This window comes from Notechis scutatus, chromosome 5, assembly GCF_049901735.1.
Source record: "Notechis scutatus isolate UNSWTSFEM ecotype Mainland chromosome 5, rNotScu1.2, whole genome shotgun sequence".
In the NCBI taxonomy this organism is placed as follows: domain Eukaryota; kingdom Metazoa; phylum Chordata; class Lepidosauria; order Squamata; family Elapidae; genus Notechis; species Notechis scutatus.
In genome coordinates this window covers 19,854,429-19,877,008 of record NC_142013.1, presented here as the reverse complement: position 1 = coordinate 19,877,008, position 22,580 = coordinate 19,854,429, and the positions used below count along the sequence as shown (strand labels likewise).

Genomic DNA, 22,580 nt, shown 5'->3' with positions numbered 1-22,580 from the left:
ACTGACTATAACTGGAACTTTAGGATCGTAATTTTATGGAACTATATACAGCCTTGGGATACTAGACAATTGGTATCAAAGGCATCCTTCTCTAATAATACACTTACTGTGATAAATTCTTTCAAAGCTGTGGAATCCATTGGGGAATCATCAAGATTGGAACAAATTTCTACAAAATCTATAGAAGGGCAAAAAGTGTTACATATGATAATATATAAATAATGTCTCTTTATTAGGCATGTTATAATAATTACAGCTGCAAAATTCAGAGCACAATCCCACAATTCAGAAATAAGTTTCATTGATAACACAGAGCTTAGTCCTGGGTAATTGTTAGGATGATCAAATGAGGATTCAAAAAATCTGCATGGAAACTGGACAGAGCTCTAAAGAATAAATATATGGGTAGTCTTCAATTTACGATCACAGTTGAGCCCAAAATTTCTGTTGCTAAGCAATACAATGAGTTTTGTGACCGTCCTTAGCCCAGTGATTAAGTGAACCATTGCAGTTGTTAAGTTAGTAACATGGTTGCTAAGTGAATCTAGCTTCCCCATTGACTTTGCTTGAGAGAAGGTTGCAAACAGTGATCACATGATCCCAGGACAGTGCAATCATTATAAATACATGCCAGTTGTCAAGCACCTGAGTTTTGATCATGTCACCCAGTGGTGGGATTCAATTTTTTTTACTATGGTTCTATGGCCGTGGCTTGGCGAGCATAGTTTGGTGGGCTTGGCAGGGGAGGGATACTATAAAATCTCCATTCCCTCCCCACTCCTGGGGGAAGGTTACTGCAAAATCCCCATTCCCTCCCCACCCCACTAACCTGCTTTCCAGCTCCGTTCTCCTATGCAGGGAAACAAAAGAAGTCCCAGCCGATCAGCTGGGACTCTGGAGGCAGAGAATAGATGCGGGCGGAGCCAGTCAGAGGTGGTATTTGCCAGTTCTCCGAATTACTCAAAATTTCCACTACGAGTTCTCCAGAACTGGTCAGAAGCTGCTGAATACCATCTCTGATGTGACCATGGGGATACTGCAATGGTCATAAGCATGAAAAAACTCACTTTTGTCAGGGCTGTGCTAACTTTGAACAGTCACTCAACCATTTTTTGTAAGTGGAAGACTACCTGTACTAGAGCAAAAAAAAGAAAAGGTGACATAATTCCATAAAGAAGTCTTACTTGTCCCAAATTTGAGTACACTTATTTTTCTTGTCAAATGACATGAGTTCAGAGCATGTAATGCAATCTCCTTGGCTTGCTGGATTGCTGAACCTGCCATGGAATTGGAACAATCTAGGCAAATGACAACTTCACCATGGAGGCTTAAATGATCGAACGGAACTTCAAACTCTGGTTGAAATACAAGCATACAGGCCTGAAAGGAAGGAAATGGAGAAAAAATATCAACCAAAAGCATCCATCTTAAATGACAGGCAGATGCCAGCCAAGGCAGAAGACTCACCACAGGTCATAAACTGGCATTTGCTGTGGTTCAGAGAGAGATAAGTGATTTGAATTCAGCATCCTGAAAATCAGTCTGAATTCAGGAAGTGCTCAACTTACAACTACAATTGGAACTGGAATTTCAGTTGTAATTTGGTTGCAAATTAAGGCACCAGATGACCAGACTTGAGTTTTTGACCACTTTTACCATGATTACCATGACTCATGAGGTGGTAAATCTGAATCCATTCTCCCAAATGAGTATTTTTTTTTTTGCAAGAAAACAGCAAAAAGCATTGCAAATAACAATCGTTTAACCGTCGGCTGCTGCAACTGGTCGTAAATGTGAGCCAGTTGCCAAGTGCCTAAAGTGTATTCAGACGAACACATATAAATTGACACATTTTATGATAGCTGGAAATGCTTTGCAAGCCATAAAGATCCTTTCTGAAGCCATTGTAAGTCCAAATGGTCATTTAATGAACAGTCATAAATCAAGGACTACTTGTATGCAATTGAAATAGGTAATACATGGATGGCTGGTGGTTTAATGCTACTAACTAATGCTGTCTCACTTATTGTTGTATACGAGTTGCCTCGGAATTTGTGGAGATAATTAAGAGTTTCTTACAGATAGCACTATATCCAAGCTGGACTTACAGATTTTTCTAATCAGTAAAAAGCAAGCAGTACAGGTAGTTCTCGACTTATGACTGCAATTGAGCCCAGAATTTATGTTGCTAAGTTATATATCACAGTATATTTTTAAATAACTTTAAAAAATCACCTCACTATTTTCATCTGGATGTTTTTCTACCCACATTCTCGGCAAATATACATCACCAATCAGGATTTCCATTGAAAAGCCACTAGCGTCCAAGAAACTGCCTTCAGTTGTGGAAACCACTGCTTTGCAATCTGTTTTCTAAATTAAGGGAATATGCAAGAAAGAAAAAGAACAAATGCTGTAAGACAGCCTGAATTATTACAACCTGATTTTTTGAGACATATCTGTTTAGCTAGCCACAGGCACTGATAAGTGTGTGAGCACAAAATCTTGCAAAATAGGATTTTACAATCCTGAAATCTTGTCCTCTATTTTTTTTTATACTCCTCCACCCACACACTTGACAAAGTAGGGATTATCTCCCTTTAGATTTTCACTTAATTTTTTTAAAGTTCTACAAACACTAGAGCAATATTTTTTGAACAGTGTCTAGCTGATTAATTTGATAAGGTTCCATGAGAAAATAAGAGCAACTAAGAAAAATAGTCACTTGAACACAGCCAAATTGCTATCATTGCAGCTGATTACTAACTACCCTTTTGATTATTAATTCTAGGAAATTTAAATTCTCAGGTTCTGCAGCCTGAGAGAGTTTGAGAGCTTCTGCCTTAGAGTGCCCCACAAGCCTCTTGATATCTTTCTCTTGTGAAAAGGTGATAATAATTCAGCAACAACATTCACAGTCTAACCTTGGAAGTAAAAAATAATTATTCTAGCAAGGCTGCCTAATACAAAACACTGTGCAGTAGTGCCAGACAAGGATTTGTTTTGATGAAATTGCGCAGAGCCTGGTTTAGAAACCTTCATGGTTTTTCAAGCTATTTATACTGTATGTTAATGTTGCGTTAAGCAATTTACTTACCTTTATTTTAAGCTGATGTGTCCAACTACTAATGTTATTGATTTTGAAGGGCATTTCAATAGACATTTCTAAGCTGAACTCTCTGTCATAAGATAAAGAGAATCCACATACAGTTTAGGATGCAGCTAAGGCATAACACAAACTTAAGATAAGTAGGCAGATTTTTTTTTAAAAAAATAATCAATTAAAGGACCCAGATATGAAAGGTGAGCAGCCACATCTTATAACTGTTTAAGTTTTGGAGAGAAACTGTGGGCTGCCAGCTAGACTAGAAAGATGAAAGTTAACAATGGTAAACCACTTCTATAATATACCAAGGAGGGAAGATACAGAATGTTAATAAATAGCTGGGATGCTCAGGTAAATAATTAAGCAGATATCCCATTCAGAGAAACAGATTTTGGGTCTCAATGAAAGGCAAGTTTTTTATATTTATTATTATATTTTCAATAGCAGGGTGTCATTTGGATTTTTTTTTCTCTTAGGAAAAATAGCATTATTCAATCATTCAGTCAAATAGTCTATCTACCCATCTGGTTAACCATTCACCTAGCCTTCAGAACAGAGGTGTCAAACTTGATTTCATTGAGGGCCGCATCAGGGTTGTCTTTGACCTCAGAGAGCTGAGGTAGCCGTGGACAGGATGGGGTGGCCAGCTCAACGTCACTCGTGTCGGGACCGCCTGTGGTGGCCTGAGCACTCTGCCAGCAAAAATAGGCTCCCAAGCTCCATTTTCGGCTGTGACGGCCTCCTGAAACCCTCTGCCAGCTACCCTCCCGAGCTCCATTTTCACTGGCAGAGGCACTGTGGGCCAGTCCTTCACTTTCCAGGGAGGCCCACAGGCCAGTTCTAAGCACCCCGCAGGCCAGATCCAGCCCACAGGCCTTGAGTTTGACACCCCTGCTTCAGAATAATCGTAAGATGAGCGCCACTTCTCACAATGTTCCTGAATGGTAGAAAGGCTGGAAGGAAGATCGAATCTTCGGGATGCAAGCTTCTTTTCTCCGGCTCACTGCTGGAGTTCTTTTCTGAACAGGGGATGGCGGGGAACTCCAGAACTAGGCTGGAGAAAAATTTGCAACCTGAATATTGCTTTCTGCAGCCCCCACAAGTCCTCTCTCCTCCAAGTACATAGAGGACATGGGAAATCATTTTGCAGGAAGCAGCAACTTGCAACTTTTCCTGCTGGCTTCCTCACTGACTTTTTGGAGAAGCCAGCAGAGAAGATTACAAATGAAAATCACATGATTGCAGGATGCTTGGCAACCGGTCATAGGTGTAAAGAGGTTGTCAAGCACCTGAAATGTGATCTTTGATTACAGGGCTAGTGCAACAATCATAACTTTAAGGATGGGTCATAAGTAATTTTTCCCGGGTCCCTAGTAACCTTGAGGACTAACTCTATCTAAGTTTTAACCTGCAAATAACAAAACTGTGGCAGTTCACCAACTCACCTTTTTGCTTCTGTTTGTCTAACACAAATTTTCCTTACTGAGTCCTGGTCAAAAGATAAAGATATGAAACATCATGCTCTGGAAAATAACATTTATCTTGGCAAGTGTATATTAGTAAAACGTATTCCTTCTTTTATTGATTACTTTGGATTTTCCAATACAAGAGAGATTTACCAGAAAAGCTGATAAATGTGGCAACCCTGAAGCCTCAAAGATTACATTAAATAAATCAATAAATTACACTAATGTAGGGCTCCCCCAAAGTCACATTCCTCCTGTTAAACATATTAAATCCATAACAAAGTGAACCATGGTATTATAAAGATAATTTGCTTGCGGTTATAAGTGTAAACCATTTCATTAAGCACATTAGGGCTCCGGCCATAGAGTTCTACACTTTACAGCAGTCAACCATGTCTCCTTCAGTTGTCTTCAAAGAAGAATAAATGAGTTCGCATGGCATTTCATTAAACCAGAAGGTCATTAGCAACATTAATTAGCAATGTAGTAATTAGTAAAAGCATGCCAACCTGAGTGATTTCATTTAATGCTTTGTCTTGTTGCCAAGGAGCTACAGCAGCTGGCAAGTGAAAGCAAAGATTCCCATTCTCATAACTGAGCTCCGTGATGTAGGTGATCTTGATGAGCACTTTTGTTGAAGGCGGCAAGTTTCCAACGGAAACAGTAAAAATGTCCTGTGAAATGATGTTTCAGTTGCTTACAAAAATGTGATCTTACAAACAATAGCACAGGGAATAATACTGGATAGTAAATGTTATTAATGAAACATAGTTTAAGCATAATTCTGCAAGCAAAACGCCTTAGGTTTAATCCCTGACATCTTAATGTGGGGCAGAGGAAGATCTCTTTCTGAAAATCTGGATAGTTGTTGCTATTAGCTGGCCGCTGATAACCTAGAACACAGGTGTCAAACACACTGCATCACATTGCCATCACATGACATTTCACAATGTTTTCCCCATTCGCAGAGCTGGGGCGGGCATGGTCTGTATGTGACGCATGCGGACCATGACCTGCCAGTTTGACACCCCTGACCTAGAACAAACAACATTCTACCAGAAATCCCATGTTGCACAGTTTGCTTAATCATGCCTTACAATAAACATTTACTGGATGGTTTACATATTGCACAGGCCATAAACTACTGTTTACAAACACAAAGGATCAAGCCACAATGCTTTTGATTTGATATAAGGCACCTTACTTAGTTTTAACCCTGAAATCTATTTAATGGAGAAGAAGAAAATTACCAGGAATGACTTGTATCTTATTTTAGATCTATGCAGAAGTTCAAGCTCATGTAGAGAATCAGGGCTGTGACTTCCAGCCCTTTCTGAGGAATCTGCTCTATTATTTGAATGTTGGATCTAGGCATGTAAAAGGCTAAATAATGGCAGCTAGAGAAAAGTTTATTAAACTGAGACATTTCATTACTCATCCAAGTAAGTTATTCAGGCAGCATGACAATTTTTCATTAGGCATAGAGAGTTGTTGCAATGAACTAACTTGCAATTTGACTGAAGCTCTTGGATGAGTAACGAAACATCTCAAACATCTTTAATAATCTTTGGTCCAGTTGCCATGATTTAACCTTTTACATGCTTTTGGTCTGGATGATTGAGTCCACATTTACATAATGTTGGATCTAGTGCTATAAACATGAAATGTATGAAAATGTCCATGTAAATGTCCATGTAAAGATTATAAATCTGATGGCAATAGTATTTGCTTCCAATATATCCAGTGTCATTGAACAGATGTCCTTAAAACAGAGAACAATACACTTACTCAATGTTTGCATCATCAGAACATTCTCAGAAAACAAACAATCAGCATATGATAAAGCCACATTAATTGCGTAACTGGCAGTGACCAAATATATTGTAGTGCATTGTGAGCTACTTAAGAACCATAGAGAACAAAGCACAAGGGAATGACTTCTATGAAGAGATTTTTCTGTGGGATTTGTGAAAACTGTAATTTCAAAATAAAGTGCCTGTGATAATGCCAAATATTTCTTCATAAATTTGGATATCCCAGAGCGTCTTCTGAACATGTAGACATATTCTTTTAGGAAGACATGTTGAGCAAGTAGAACTCCCCATAGCATACAGTTACTTATTTCAGGAAACTGTAGAGAAGGTTCCCGTGATATTATTTCCCTAAGCTGGCAATAAACAAAATTTCTGTCCATTCCAAAAGCTTTCTGCTGATTTTTTGCTATATGCAAAACACAGTTTATCTTATTCAACTTGGATGCTCTTCTATCTTAATAACTGTCTATTGAGTGGAGCTAAATTTACATAGCTGTCTCATTTGATTTCTACATCTAGAGAATGTATGTATGTATGCCTATTAATATTTCCAGTTTAGAGACTAATGTAACTTCAAAAAATGGAGTCCAACATGTATTGTCATAAATTGTACAATAAATCTATATATCACCTACCGGTGCATCCTGATCCATCAGATAAGCTCCATCACCTCGACTGATGGCCTCTCTGTATTCCTGGTGTGCTTTTTCCTTTTCTTTAACCTATTAACATTGAATAATATACAATACTTATCTTGGTTTGAAAGAAAATAAAAATAAAGTAACAAACATCATCGTGTCACACTCTGTAATAAATTTCGGGAAGCAAGATATGAGAAGTTGGTGGGCTAACCTATTAAGTGTTTACTTGCATCTCAAAATAAGTTGCTATTTAGAGAATGATTTCATTTTAATCTATTGGGAACAAAGATATAGTAAACTCTTTTGAATCGAATTTAGATGATCCTGTCAGAAATGATGTCCTCCTAAGCAGAAGGAGACATCCTCAGAATAAAATTGAGCCCCACAACTCAGATAATGCTCAATGTAGCATCTTTCCTTCTTATTTTTTTAAACATTTTATAATCAAGAGCTGTGCATATACTTTGTTATAGATACACACTTAATTATTTCTTACTTTAAAAAAAGTTTTTCTAGAACACAACAGCACTTGTTCTCATATAAAAATGTAGCTTACTACAAAGTTAGAGGCTTTACCATTACTGTATCTAGGGTCCAAAATTATCTTGCTCTATCACCGCTATATTTCCTCTTAAAATACTGGACTGTTCTTTGCCGAATGCAGTTCAAGCTAGCAAAATACAAAGAGAAATTTTCCTTTCATTGCCCTTTCAAGCAATATCAGGGCCTGGTAGAGTTGGGCCATTACCTGGATCACTAGGATGGTCAAAGAATCCCCCAAGCCAATACTCTATATCAGGGGTGTCCAACCTTGGCAACTTTAAGACTTGTGGACTTCAACTCCCAGAATTCCTCAGCCAGCAAAGAATTCTGGGAGTTGAAGTCCACAAGTCTTAAAGTTGCCAAGGTTGGACACCCCTGCTCTATATGGTGATTTATCTACCATATCCATAGCAATAGGAAGACCAATACAAGATAATATGTATAAAAAAATCAAGCATCAACCAAAACAGTTAACTATGTGTTTTCATTGTCAAAACAATAGATTGCTAGCTTGGAGGATGTTAACACAGTTCTCATGACAGCCTAGAAAAGTCTTTCCCAAAAGCCTAGGAGCAAAGGAGGTTGTCCCCAAGAAATCCCAAGTTGGGAAATGTTGACCTAAAGTCATCTGCCTTTCTGCAACAGCATCAGCTTACCTCTCCTATTATATGCTTTCCTTTAATGAATGCTTCAAATCCACATACAGCAGCTGTATCATCCAAAGGGAAGACATATTTTGCTTCAATGGGACTCTCTGTTTCATTTTCATAGGTCTGAAACACCACAACCTGAAATATAATGCAATAAATTTTATGCATTCATTTGGACAACACAAAGGTTTTCAGTAAAAAGATTTTTACAGATGTAGCTTCCATACTAGGATTAACACTTTCAACATAACTGAATACAGACCCAAAGAAAGAGAATTCGGAAAAACCATAAGTCAACCAGTTGTGGCAGATTGCCTTACTTGTCAGGTTGTGGTATACTTCAGCTGGATATTATATGAAGGCTAATTCCCTGAATATTTTTTCCATTTCTGCTCTTGGCTCAAAAATGTTATTTCTGTTCTCATTTTCTGATTTTACACTGAATTAAAAATGTGGTAGTAAAAGATGTTTGAAGAATTAAAATTACAATTTTTGAAGAATTAAAAATACAATTTTGAAGAATTTTGAAGCATTTCTAGGAAAAAACAAAAACATTTTACCTCTGCTACAAAGTCTATTATTCTTCCTTTGATTTGAATATCTTTAAGAGGAATTGGATTTCCAGCTCTGTCCAGTAGGCCAGCAGAAATATCATTCAACAGATCATGACTCGGTAGTGTATAATCTAAACAAGACAAATCAAAGGTACACACATACTGTAATCAGAGTCTCAAACTAGTGGTCTCTTTAGAGAACATTCTCTCTGCTTTTCCTGGGCATTTAATTTTATTTTCCCTGAAAAGTTGCCTCCTTCATTCTCCCCTAGTTCCTCACCTCTCAATTCCCCTTGCCTTCCTTTCTCCCAATGACTTTGCAATTTAAATATGGGTGTGGGTGATGAAATGCGGGTGCCTTTTGCATTGTGGGTCCTGAACCTATTCTCAATAGCTCAGCTTTGAAAGCATTATTCAAAGTGGTTCTCAGCATTACTTTTATATAAATATAACTCTCAAATCTTTGGACCTTAACTTTTAATCCCAAAAAGAAAGAAAAGCATAATCAATATCACAAGAGGCATGAAGAGTGTTTATAAAAATATGTATAAGAACAATAAACTAACTAGTTCTTCCAAAAGATTTGTTTAAGGACAATAGACAGTTAAAAACCACCAAACTGTAAGTGCTGGGAACTATGAAACTGATGCAAAATTAGTGGAAAATGCCCTGATCCCCTAGTAGGGGGACATCCTCTTGGTAGGGGAAACCCCCCTTTCTTGCAGTTAAAATCTCTTTTCTATTTTTCTCTATTTTTTATTGTTCAAGTGGCTGCAAGGTCACAGGCTAGATAGGGGACTTCACTTTCAGCCTTTTTCAGAGGAATTAAAAATAGATGTACTAAGACTTACACCTACACTTTTAAGTTTGAGATTGTAGAAAACAAAAACAAAATGCAAGTTCAAAAGTCATATTGCTCAGAATTGGCAACCTGCTGGTAAAACTTCACTATGAATCCTGGTATTATGTGAAGGGAGCAACATAGAAATAGAAAGTCACAAATAGCCTACAGACATTTCATTGCTGTTCTGGTGAAAAAAACTTCTGTGTATAAGGAAAAAAAATCATATTCAGAGAAATAGCAATAGCACTTAGACTTCTATACTGCTTCATAGTGCTTTACATCCCTCTCTTAGTAGTTTACAGAGTCAGCATATTGCCCCCAACAATCTGGGTCCTCATTTTACTGACCCCAGAAGGATGGAAGGCTGAATCAACCTTTAGCTTGCTGAGATTCGAACTGCCAAATTGCAGGCAGCTGGCAGTCAGCAGAAGTAGCCTGCAGTACTGCATTCTAACCACTGCACCATCGCAAAAAGCAGTTTAGAGAATACCTACATACCATTTAGTTCCACATAACTATTTTCCCTATTTTAAAAATGTAGAGGAAAAGAAGAGGTTTTAGACACGGGCTTAGAGAATATACTTATGACTTTATTTGTGAAGGGGGCAACAATTAAAAATTGATATTTATCATTCATTGTTATTGTTATACTATGCATATTTGTGCCAAGTTAGTGCAGATGTGTTTTTATCAAGAGACTCAAAAATAAAAAAGTTTCAGAAAATGCCAAGAAAACAGACTTGACTGTTATTGTGGGAAATTTCAAATATGATTTCTTACCCCTAGGCTGGTCATGATCCTCAAAAGAAAATCTCTGGTCTTCTAATTCATTCTGAATTATTGGCTGGAATTCTTTAATGATGTCATTAACACATGTATATTGAACCACATATTTGATCTTGACCTGACTGGTTCTGTACACTGCAAATTCATCATCCTTATTGGAAGAAAACAAAATAAAACATGTATTTTAGGAACCTTACCAGAGCACAAATATAGATACAATAAGCTGATCCTCAAGTTAGTTAGAGAAAAGTTCAGAATGCTGAAGTATTATACCAATTTAACAAACTATTGCTTTCCTTATGAACTTTAGTGAACTGCTTCTAGACAAGAAGTCACTTGAAGACTTTCAATGAGGATTTGTGGCAAAGTTGATGGCTCAAAAGACTACCTTCCCTGGAAGCCTATCAGATTTTAAAATTAATAATGGTTAAACTAAGATAACAGCTTTTACTTTTAGCTACTGGCTCTATATTCATTTTTAACATTTTTACTATTAGTTACAATTAGTTTGTCTTTTTTCCTTCTTCTATTCTAGATCAAGGGTCTCCAACCTTGGCAACTTTAAGACCTGTGGACTTCAACTCCCAGAATTCCTCAGCCAGCAAAAGTCTTAAAGTTGCCAAGGTTGGAGAACCCTATTATAGATTATTCACAACTAGCTAGATCAAATACCTCAAAAATAGATTTTTCCTTTTCTGTACTACGGACTCCATGCACACTATCATGACACAGTGGTGGTCCTTCACTTGAACAATAGCAGTATTCCTTAGTCTTCCAACAATTTCCAAGTGCTACGTCACAAATGACCAACAGTCGAGTTCCATCTGTTTCACATGGCTGGGAATACTTAATGCTTGTTCTATTAAAGAGAGAGAAATATCTGCTTATTCCAAATGCTTTTTTTCATAGCCATCATTTAAATTTTAGTTAAAGCAAAAGGCCAATTAGCTTGCCAATTGGTCTTGCTGTCTTAACCACATCAGTCTGATCCTGGTTCTGTTTGGACTGATGTGTCTTCCACAACAGTTTCTAAAGCAGGGATATACAACTTTTTAATGACCATAGTCACATGTCGTTTGGACAATGTGTTGGGACTGGTAGAAAGATAAAAGCTTACCTGGTTAATATTTGTTAGGTGTATCACACCACTGTTTTTTACACATTTCTTAAATAATCTTTACAATTAATTATTCTCTCCAATAGATCATTGATTACCTGTTCTCCATTGGCCTTAACTCAAATGTGAAGCTAATGCAAAGTCAGGGTGAGCCCGCTGGGAGAAATGGGCTTATACCAAGAATCATACTTGCTTTGAAAATAGGCAATTGGTCAAAGTTCATTAAATTGATCTGAATCAATTCTGTATTTATAAATGCGTTGGGGTTTACAACTCTTAGAATATATCTTGTTTGGTGCCTTTTTTTGAAATGCAAAGAGCTATAGTTCCAATCCACCTTGAAGGCATCGGATTGGGAAAATCTGTTCTAGTCCAATGCCAATTCTTTGTTCATTACATCACCCTGTTCCCCCTAAGTATTTATGCAGGAAAATCTACAAATTCATTGCATCTTAATCTAGAATATTTTTTAAAAAGACACACACACAAACAAACAATACTGATGTTCTGAAAAAAAAAAAAAAAGACTTCAAATGTTACCTTACAGAGTTGCTGAAATAAATGCCACTGCCCAAGTACCCAAAATCTGTTCTTTCTAAGGCATAGTCTTCAGCTACATTTGGCAAAAGTAATCCTCTAAAAAAAAAGATTAGCATGTAAAACATATTAAGATACAGAAGCAAATGTTTCTCTATTAGCAAGTTAATTTTGAACAGATGTTCTTTTGGCATTGGGTAACTAAGGAAAAAGGAACAAACAGCACATACACACTCTACATTTTTCCCATTCTTGTCCTTCACACTTATTTGCATAATAATAATAATAATAATCACCATCATCATCTGTGAGACTCAAACCACATGTGCTAAATAATTACGTAAGATACACTTGCCTTTCCATTTTTTTATTTTAGAAAAAATATTCATTAAACCTAACATATTTAGGAGAGGTTTTTTTTAAAAAAAACCAAAATATCCATTGGACTCAATTGATCAAGTCATCGCATATTTAAGTAAATTTTATAAAGGAATATAGCTTGGTTCAGAATGGGAGGGTTATAGTAAATCTATTATTATTTTAAATAATAGTGGTAAGATGGAATCTCAAATCTCCTCTCCTAGAAGTACTCTGAGTCTACACACTCTAATCATTTCCAACCCTTGGGAAAAGAGCTTTGAAATTCTCACTGTCATCAGTCATCTTCTAGGGAGTGCCTCACCTGGCATCAACTCTTCTAATTCCAGAGAGATAGGACTCCGCTATCCTGTTACCTTTCTGGCAATCAGGTAAAAGTCAAAAGAAAAAAAATCTATAGCTACCTCTTAGCTGTTTGGAGTCAAGGTATGAGATTGGAGCTATTGACTATTCCACCCATGGGAGATAAACCAATCTAGCAAACTAGAGACTCTGATTGACAGTTAAACTGCATTAACAAGAGAATACAATTTTAAAGCTGCTTCTGACCTTAAATATAGAATTTGATTGTCAATATTGGAAAAATATAAATTACAATGTCCTTCTTATTTGGGGATAAACTGCAAATGAATGAAACAAGGAAATAATCCAATAAATTTTATAAAAATATTCCAAATATTCCAAATTATTTAACAAAACTGTAAAAAGACCACAAAGGGCTAGTATAAATCCCTGAAGATTGTCAATAATTAAAATGTTTCCTTTAGTCATACAAGGAAATTAGAGATAACTGTCGCCAAAATAAAAGGAATTTAAATGAGATTTTCAGCTAAAGCATCAGTTCCTATTCCAATAGACACTAGACAACCCTGGAAAGAAATGCTCCCTCTGCTTCAATTGTTACATAGACATTCCTTTTTTTCAGGAAATCACAATTCAACTTAGAATCTGGTTGGTGATGTTCTCATCCTTCCCATCTTAGCCCAAGCTTAGCAGAAGATGTGTACTAGGTATCTCTGAGCTGGTCTAACATATAAGACTGTTATTTTGGCCAGTTGCCTTATAGCTAAGTCCCATTTAATGAAAAACAAAATAAAGCAAACTCTTCAAAGTCTGAAGAGCTAGAATATAATTCAAGCTGTTACCTTGAGAGGATTCCCACAAAGTTGCAAACGGACGATCCATGGAATAAAGATTGAACATTGCCAAGATTTCTCTCAAACAACATACTTTCAGTTGTTCTGCTGACTTTATATATATTCAAAACCTGTATTAGATTTTCACTGCAAGAAAAATCAAAATGAAAATAAATATTCCATTAGTTTTCATATTAAAAACGTATAGCCAGGCCGCGGTAATTTCAATTACAAAATCCCTAACGCCATTGAGGATCTATCTCTTGTAGAATATAAAGATAGAGAGATTTCCACAAGTAAGTAGCCATGACAGGAGCACAATCTTTTCAACAGCAAGGAGTACACATGGCTTTTGAGTCCTTGGTTAAGGGCCACATTCCAAAATACAGTGCTGAGGCTGGGATCAACAGTAAATTTCATTTAATTGGATTGTCATTTTCTTTCTTCTCTCCCAATAACAATTTCTATTTAGTAAAAGCTTTGGGGCATTTCCAAAACCCTAAAGGTTTAGGTTACATACAGGTGACACAAAACTGACACAATTCAGTTTTGGACCCAGGTAGCAGAAAATCTGTTTTCATTCCACCATTTATGTCAAGTGATTATGAGAAGCCCTTACAGTGCCTTTCTAATCTGAAAATATGTTAGCTTAACTACTTTTCCCATTTCACAATCTCCAAATGTGGCTTTTTTTGCTAGTTTGTATTTATTTATGATTCAGGCTTTAGTCACTGTGATTATTATCAAATTCCGGCATAAGGAAGAACATGTATATAACATATTCTTGTACAAGGTTTAGGCTTATGCTAGAAGCACGGTCCAAATAAAAGAAAGTTGCTTCATGGCTTCTCAATCATAAAATTTAGGAAGTAAGACAGTACATTTACCTGGGGCAGAGTTATTAAAAGAGTCAAAGGAACAGGATTATTAACAAAGGCTGAATAAGGACTAACAGAACATGATAATTCAATATGGGACTTTGCAGAACAGGAACAGTTACTCTACAGTAAGAACTTTCTAGACAATTGATACATTACTGGCTAAACACAACACCTTACTTTTTGACTTAACGTATTTTCAGTTTAGAAAGGCATTTACATTCTCATTATCACTTGGCATAACGAGCCTCAACCCCAATCAAAAACATTAAAAATGTGGCCTCTGGAGAAAGCAAGGTCATCCTTCAGCACTAGCAAAAGAACTATTTGCTGTGAATGACCACACCCCCTATGGCAGCTATGTTTTGACAATACCTGTTTTGGCTGAGGATTCAGTCTGACACTACTTCAGTTGAACCTATGGAATATTAGCATCAGGAGACATCAAGCCAAGAATCACCTGAGGCTGATAGAAACACAGGCGCAGGCGCTATCTGAACAACTGGAAGAGTCAGATGATGAGGTATGACTCTTAAGCCCTTGCACCCGGCGCATGAGGCACAGAGCAGAACAACAATGCTCAATGGGGTTTCTCGACAAACAGAGGGAAAAGTCTTTGTAATGGAAAGTAGCTGGCTGCAGCCTAATTTAAGAGGCAGCCCTGATTCATGATTCTTAGTTGGAAACAACTGTCTGATCTCTGGCTTTTGCATGATATTCTCATACGGGGTGTCAAACTCAAGGCCTGCGGGCAGAATCTGGTCTGTGGGTGCTTGGATCTGGCCTACAGGGCCGCCTTGTAAACAGCAAAGGACTGGCCTGTGATGCCTCTGCCAGCAAAAACAGAGCTTGGGGAAGGCCACATGCAACCGTTCCAGGCTTTATTTTCGGCCACGATGGCCTCCTGCAGCCTTTGCCAACAAAAATGGAACTTGGGGGCTCATGGCCCCCCCCAAGCTGTTTTTGCTGGCGGGGGGCTAAAGGAGGCCATCACGGCCGAAAACGGGGCCCAGAGCCCATTTTTGCTGGCAGAGCACTCAGTCCACCACAGTCGTCCGCAACACAAGTGACATCATGCCGGCTATGCCCCTGGACCATGCCCCCCACCCTGAGGTCAAACACAACCTTGATGTGGCCCTCAATGAAATCGAGTTTGACACCCCTGTTCTTGTGGAAACTGTTTATGTAATTTTGGCGGGGAATTTTGGCGGGTGGGGGTGTGTTTGGGGATTGTCATATGTGCATATTGGGTCTGGTCTTACGTGAATTTCGTTGTATGTGTACACTGTGTATATACATACAATGATGATAAAATATATTATTATTATTATTATTATTATTATTATTATTATTATTATTATTATTATTATTATTATTATTATTATTATTATTATTATTATTATCTGGCTTTCTGAACTCAGGCTAGATTTTGGACTCTACTTCCACTGAAAGAAAAACCACTCAGGCAAGTTTTCTTCCTCAGAGACTTTTGTGTTGATTTATTATTTTCCTTGTCCACTATTACCTGTTTAACTTTGAAATAAATTGCTAATATCCAAAGCAACTGTGTTCAAGTATATAACTGAAACCTGAACCAAGACAATATCTATTATATATTCGGAGGATTTTACATTTTATCTATATGCTCAAAAATATTTCAGATATTTCTTAATAGTATTAGAGTATCATAAAGAAAAAAATGGAACCTGCACAATACAAATCCTGAAATCTCATACCAAAATTAAAAGTTACCTGGTGTTTTGTTCCAGCAAGTGTTTGACACTGTTAAACTCTTCATTTTTCACATCTAGAGCATCAATCCTGCATCTCAAAGCCCGATATTTAGAAAGGGATGACAGGTTAAGAACTGACATGTTTATTTCACTAATATTCAGCATATCTCTAATCAGCTGTAAAAGCAAGATGGAATTTAGAGTTGTTACATTTCTTTGACAAAAAAGCCTACTTATCAAATGATTAAGATATTTATTCCACCCTTTGCCTGTAGAAAACCAAAAAGTATGAAGCAAGGCAGTGCAGCTGCTTGGAGTCTTCAGAACAGTATCAATAAAGGACCCTTAAATTATGATTTTATAGGTCTGTGATCTAGGCAGAAGTAATGAAATAGGTTCATTTTAACAAATCAATGGACCAGAATCTTAAAGAATGCTAAACAAAAGGCCTACTTTTTAAAAGTATAATTCACCTAAGAAGTATTTTTATCTCTACCCAATGTTCCATGGAATGTATAATAAGAGCTGGGTTTCAACTTGTGTATGTTGGAAGCAGGAGTGGGATTCTACTGGTTCTATCCAGTTCTATAGAACCCCTTGTTAACTTTCTAAGCAGTTGGGAGAACTGGTAGTTAGAAGCAATCTCCTTTGTTTTTTTCCACCCTTATTACATTCTTGGCAGACAGCCTAGACTTCCTGTCTCCGGAGCTTGTGAGGCTTGGCTTTCTTAAAGGGGAAGGGTTGTTTTAAGATTTTACACTGCTGTTAGGAGGAAATACTTCCCTGGACAATCAGCACTTTGAAGAAATAGTTGAATAATGAAGCAAAGCTTTCAGTGACAGGGAACCAAGATGAGTGACATTCAGCAAGGCTTCTTGGCTAGCTAGAAGGATTGACATTCAAACGTGAGTTAACAGATAACAGATAATCAGAGTTGGAAGGGACCTTGTAGGTCATCTACTCCAACCCCCCCCCCCCCCCCCCCCCCCCCCCCCCCCCCCCCCCCCCCCCCCCCCCCCCCCCCCCCCCCCCCCCCCCCCCCCCCCCCCCGCCCCCGCCCCCCCCCCCCCCCCCCCCCCCCCCCCCCCCCCCCCCCCCCCCGCCCCCCCCCCCCCCCCCCCCCCCCCCCCCCCCCCCCCCCCACCCCCCCCCCCCCCCACCCCCCCCCCCCCCCCCCCCGCCCCCGCGCCCCGGCGCGCGGCGTAATCAGTGGAAGGACCCTACACCATTTCTGACAGATGGCAGTCCAATTTCTTTCTTGAAAGTCTCAAGTGATGGCGCTCCCACAACTTCTGAGGGCAAGCTGTTCCACTGGATGATTGTTCTCACTGTCAGAAAGTTTCTCCTTATTGCCAGATTAAATCTCTCCTTGTTCAGTTTCCATCTATTATTCCTTGTCTGGCCTTCAGGCGCTTTAGAAAATAGCTTGACCCCTTCCTCTCTGAGGCAGCCCCTCAAATATTGGAAGACTGCTATCATGTCTCCCCTGGTCCTTCTCTTTACTAGACTAGCCAAGCTCAGTCCCTGTAACCGTTCTTCATATGTTTTAGTCTCCAGTCCCCTAATCATCCTGGTTGCTCTTCTCTGTACTTTTTCTAGAGTCTCAACATCTTTTTTTTAACATACTCTTTACATACCCTTTCTAAGTTTTGGTCTAAAACTGGGTTTTGGTGAAGGTTCATTCTGTGCTTGGTGAAATTTAATCCTGTGTTTATTGATGGGACAATTTTCCCTATTCAGCTTCAACAAGCAACAGCTACTGTTGTGATTTAATTATTTGTATTGTGTTTTAATTATTTCTTGCCTCATGATTTCTTTTTCTATTTGGGGAGGGGTCTTCCTTCACTGCTTTAATACTATCTGGCACTGTCCTTTTGGGGTACACTTCCAAGAGGCAGGATGGAGGCTTGGCACTGATTTTTTTTACTGCCTTTCTGAGGGAGGCATGTGACCTTTCCTAAAATCTGGGTGATTTCCTTGGGATATCTTGTGAGGTGAGTGAGACCAGCTGGTATTTTTAAGTGGTGCAAATGGATCTAAGGATTGCTTTTCTTGGGTCTGCTTTTTCTGGAGAGCTTAACTGACCTCTCTGCTAAAAGGTTTCACTTTATGACCAAGAGATGGCTGCTTGATAGTTATCAATGCATTTTAAATATTTTCATTCCTCAAGGTGCTCTGGCACCCTGCCTGATTTGTAACTCTGGCTTGCAGGTATTTTTAATCTAATGATTGGTATTTAGGGCAGCTTTTTGCAAGCAAAGAAGCTTTTTGTATTTTTGTACAGGTAATTCTTGACTTACAACAGTTCATTTAGTGACAATTCAAAGTTACAGTGGCACTGAAAAAAGTGACTTATGACCATTTTTCACACGTATGACCGTTGCAGCATCCCCACTGTCATGAGAGGCCAGGCGAGGAGAAGCGCCCCTTGACATGAGTGATGTTGAGTTGGCCATGGCCACTCAGTCACATGACCACCAAGCCACACCCACCGACTAAGCCACGCCCACAGAACCGTTTTTTAAAAAAACTGAATCCCACCCCTGGTCTAATATATGGGAATATATGACTTATGTTTGGGGTATATTCCTGCAATGATATCATTTTAGATTAATGTAAAGAATGCAAAGCACCCAGAATTGCTTAAGATGTACAGCTCTATAATTTTTTTTTTAAATTAAGGTATTGGAAAAATAAGGGTTAGTGATGTGACTGTAATATTAAATTACATCTGCAAAATTTGGAACTTATCGTAATATAAACATGAACCACCATGGAATAAAAGCTCACCTCTTTTTGAGTGTTAAATATAAAGGAATGGGCTTCAATCATTGTTGCAAGTCACCATCCTGAGATTTTTTTAATCTCCTTAGGACAGGGATGTCAAACTCACATTGTCAGCACTCTCTTAATTCTATTTTATTTATTTCATCTCAATTTAAATCATTATGCTTGTATCTTTTGTCTGTTCTATTTCAATTATCTATTATCTTTTCTGCCGCTTTCCAAAAATAAGTTTTATGTTTTCATGTTTTGTGTTTTGTTTGTGTATGTTTGTTTATTGAAAATTAATAAAAAATTTATTTAAAAAAAAACCTCACATTGTCAGCAGAGGTGGTATTCAGCAGGTTCTGACCAGTTCTGGAGAACCGGTATCAGAAATTTTGAGAAGTTTGGAGAACTGGAAAATACCACCTCTGACTGGAGATTTTACAGTATCCTTCCCCTGCCATGCCCACCAAGCCACGCCCACAGAACTGGTAGTAAAAAATTTGAATCCCACCACTGATTGTCAGGGTGGCATCATGTGACGTATCGAGACTTTTTCCCTTCGCTAAATGTGGGCGTGGCCAGCTCATGACTCATCTGGCCTGTGGGCAGCAAGTTTGACAGCCCTGTCCTAGGACATTGCTGATGTGTACAGCAGCTTTGATTATCTCATTCCAACTGAAAAAGTTCTATGGTACTTGATTGAAAACCCTGAATTACAGACATGTTTGTATTTGTTACATATTAATTTTTTTAATCAATGTCTTGACAAATCTGACTATTATGATTCCATGCAGTTAAATTTTAACTTGTTCTACTGAATATAGATGTTTTTTGTTTGCTATTTTTTAATATCATTTTGTTTGGGATGTTTATTTCTAAACTGTTCAATTACAGATTAAAATCAACTTTACAAAGTGATCAGCAAATACTGGCACTGGCTGATGTTCAATCAAGTATCTGAAGTTGAAAGCTGATACTCACCAACATAAGGCACAAAGGAATGTCTACTTAAAAGCCAAACTTCCCCACCTTATATATGTTCCAGATAAATGTACCTGCAACTCGAACAATTCCTAGCCATTGGCCATTCCTCACAGAGGGACCAATATAAAAATCAACCATTAAATATTTTTGAGAGTTGTAATTCAACTCGTGATCTCAATATCTCAAGTGATTTTTTTATTTCTTTTTGTGATTTTGACTAATAACAATTTTGGAGTATTCTTCAAGCATAAGGTCATATTTGCAATTTAACTGTTGTGGAATCTATTATATTTATGACTGTTCTCATATATGAGACATTGAAAAGTTGAATAAAGTCTGATACTGTTACCTGACAGAGATCCCGTTTAATGTATATCAACTTTTTGCTAACTTCATCATCCAAAACGTTTTTGTGGGGTATGACTTTATAGAATTCTGACATGATTGCAGACAGCTCTGTTAGAGATCCTGTTTCTTCCCAAGTCGTCTTTGCCCGAAGAAGAATGCCTTCAGCTCTGCTCACCTTTTAAGGAAATATTGTATTAAAAGGCTTTATTTAAAGAAACATTATGATATATACAAAGAACAAATTGGGGAACTCTCCCACCACCTTCTGAACTTCCCTTCACAAAGCCTTTCACAGATGTGTGAACTTCTATGTACCTAACCATATGTTGTGAGAGAAAAATATTTTTTCGTACTAGTAATGGATAGTCACATCCTAACTTGATCTTTTAGAATACTAAAACATAATTCTATCATTAGCCAATAGAATATAGTTCAGACTACTGGATATGCTTTTCAAATGGTGTAATGTTGTAGGTGAACTAAGTCCATGTAGCTATATTAGATACGTAAGTTGTGGTGCGGCACTAGCCAGTTCCATGGATTTCAGCCTCTAAAATTCAGTAGCAGCACAATCATTGTGTCAACTTTGAAACTATTTCGGCCGAAGTCATATTTACTTTCACTTCATTGGTTCATTGCTCAGAACCATGACACATTGCTTGGGATTCTAGAAGCTGAGAGCAGAGAGGATGGGAAAAGCTTATAGAATCTATAATGACCAATCTCCAGCAAGAAGACTGGAGAGGTTACTGGACTGGAAAGACCTGGGTCCAAGTCCCCATTTGATCACAAAACTGACTGGATAATTTTCAAGCAGTCACTCCCTTTGAACTGTGGGAGTAAAAAAAATGGAGAATGAATCCCTAAGTACCTTGCCTTGAGTTCCCAATGAACTGTGGTTGTTAAGTGCCACAAAATAATAAGTAGGTTAAACTAAAAAAAGAGACATCATTTAAGTGCAGCATCTGCACATATTCCACAGCCACATAATGTAGTAATTTTCCATACAATAGTATGTGTGCTTCAATAAGACAAATAATAATTTATGCAACTACATGATATGCATGATTCATGACATACTAATCCCAACTGTGGAGAACCTTGTCACAACTTAGAGATAAAAAATGTTTGCCTAACACTTCACTGTTCACATGCTCTAGATTCTAGACTCTAGAAGAACTAATATTTTCAAGCAAAGTTGCATACATCATTGAGGCTGATTCTGGTTACGGGTTTATCTAGCAGGCCATTCAGGTGTCCAACTGCTTCAGTCCAAATAAGTTCCACAAACCTACCAACTTCTTCAGACAAGACACTGGAACTGACTGCATCTGCTATAAGCATCTGTAAATAAAGAATAACTAAGATGCTAAAAGACAACAACAAAAAAGATTGAAAATAAATCCAGTTCACTAATTAACTGCACGAATTGGTTGCATTCAGGATAAACTACACAATATATTTAAAATATTAAAAAAGTATGAACAAAATCAATTTATTTCTAATTTTAACTTCAAATGCATTTTTAAAATATGTTTAAAATTCCTGAAACAAAGCTAAACATAGGTTATCAATGTTTAAAATATCTATTTTTATTTGCATTATTAGTAAGGTACAATCCACAGGCATAATAGTGCCAGTGAGATAGACTGCTTATGGCTGCTTGTGGTATGACAAAACCACTTCGTATAAGATGTGAAATGCTCTGGATCTGATTTCAAATAACAACCCTGTCAGATTTCACCTCTGAATTAAACAAACAAACAGAAGTGTCTTCTTGGTATGTTTCTTTTCCTTTCTGCATGCAACTAGAAAGACACTGAGGATGACATAAGCTAATTCTGGCAACTAAAAATAAACAATTGCTAGGAGAAAAACTAGTATTTGCATTTTGCTTTACATAAAAAACCAGCACATTGAAATCTAAGCCTTGGAAATTTTTAAAGTCTTCATAATTTAATGAAACCATTAAATAAGGAAGTTTAAAAAAATATACTAACCTCTTGTAATTTTTCTGATACTAAATATTCTGCTTGATATGGAAAGTCTTTTCTTAATTCAAAACCCGTCTTCTTTAAATCTTGAATACAAAGGGCATAGAGTCTTCTAGCTTCTTCAGAAGTCTTAGCTGGCATCAGTTGTTTTTGTTTCTAAGAAAAAAGTATGCCATTAAAATTATAAATTTAAAAATAAGAGGGGAAAGTTCATAGAAACCCCACTATTTATCTTATGGCATTATCTAAAAGGTTGTCATTTTTTTTTAAAGGATGGTGCCTGCTTCAAATCTCTGTTT

The 22,580-nt window shown here is 37.6% G+C and overlaps 1 protein-coding gene across 1 annotated transcript in view; it reads right to left on the bottom strand.

Moving 5' to 3' along the window:
* The window catches only part of PARP4 (poly(ADP-ribose) polymerase family member 4), a 53,601-nt gene that overhangs the window by 21,381 nt on the left and 9,640 nt on the right, over positions 1-22,580 (bottom strand). Inside the window, exons 7-23 of the mRNA XM_087967487.1 lie at positions 22,288-22,437; positions 21,494-21,631; positions 20,289-20,462; positions 16,203-16,360; positions 13,582-13,719; positions 12,062-12,157; positions 11,077-11,263; positions 10,399-10,555; positions 8,781-8,905; positions 8,227-8,358; positions 7,022-7,108; positions 5,082-5,246; positions 4,552-4,595; positions 3,098-3,179; positions 2,236-2,373; positions 1,185-1,380; positions 108-178 (exon numbers count right to left, since the gene is read on the bottom strand). Of these exons, the coding sequence (XP_087823613.1) occupies positions 108-178; positions 1,185-1,380; positions 2,236-2,373; positions 3,098-3,179; positions 4,552-4,595; positions 5,082-5,246; positions 7,022-7,108; positions 8,227-8,358; positions 8,781-8,905; positions 10,399-10,555; positions 11,077-11,263; positions 12,062-12,157; positions 13,582-13,719; positions 16,203-16,360; positions 20,289-20,462; positions 21,494-21,631; positions 22,288-22,437 (2,238 nt within the window). The remainder of the gene's footprint in view (positions 1-107; positions 179-1,184; positions 1,381-2,235; positions 2,374-3,097; positions 3,180-4,551; positions 4,596-5,081; positions 5,247-7,021; positions 7,109-8,226; positions 8,359-8,780; positions 8,906-10,398; positions 10,556-11,076; positions 11,264-12,061; positions 12,158-13,581; positions 13,720-16,202; positions 16,361-20,288; positions 20,463-21,493; positions 21,632-22,287; positions 22,438-22,580) is intronic.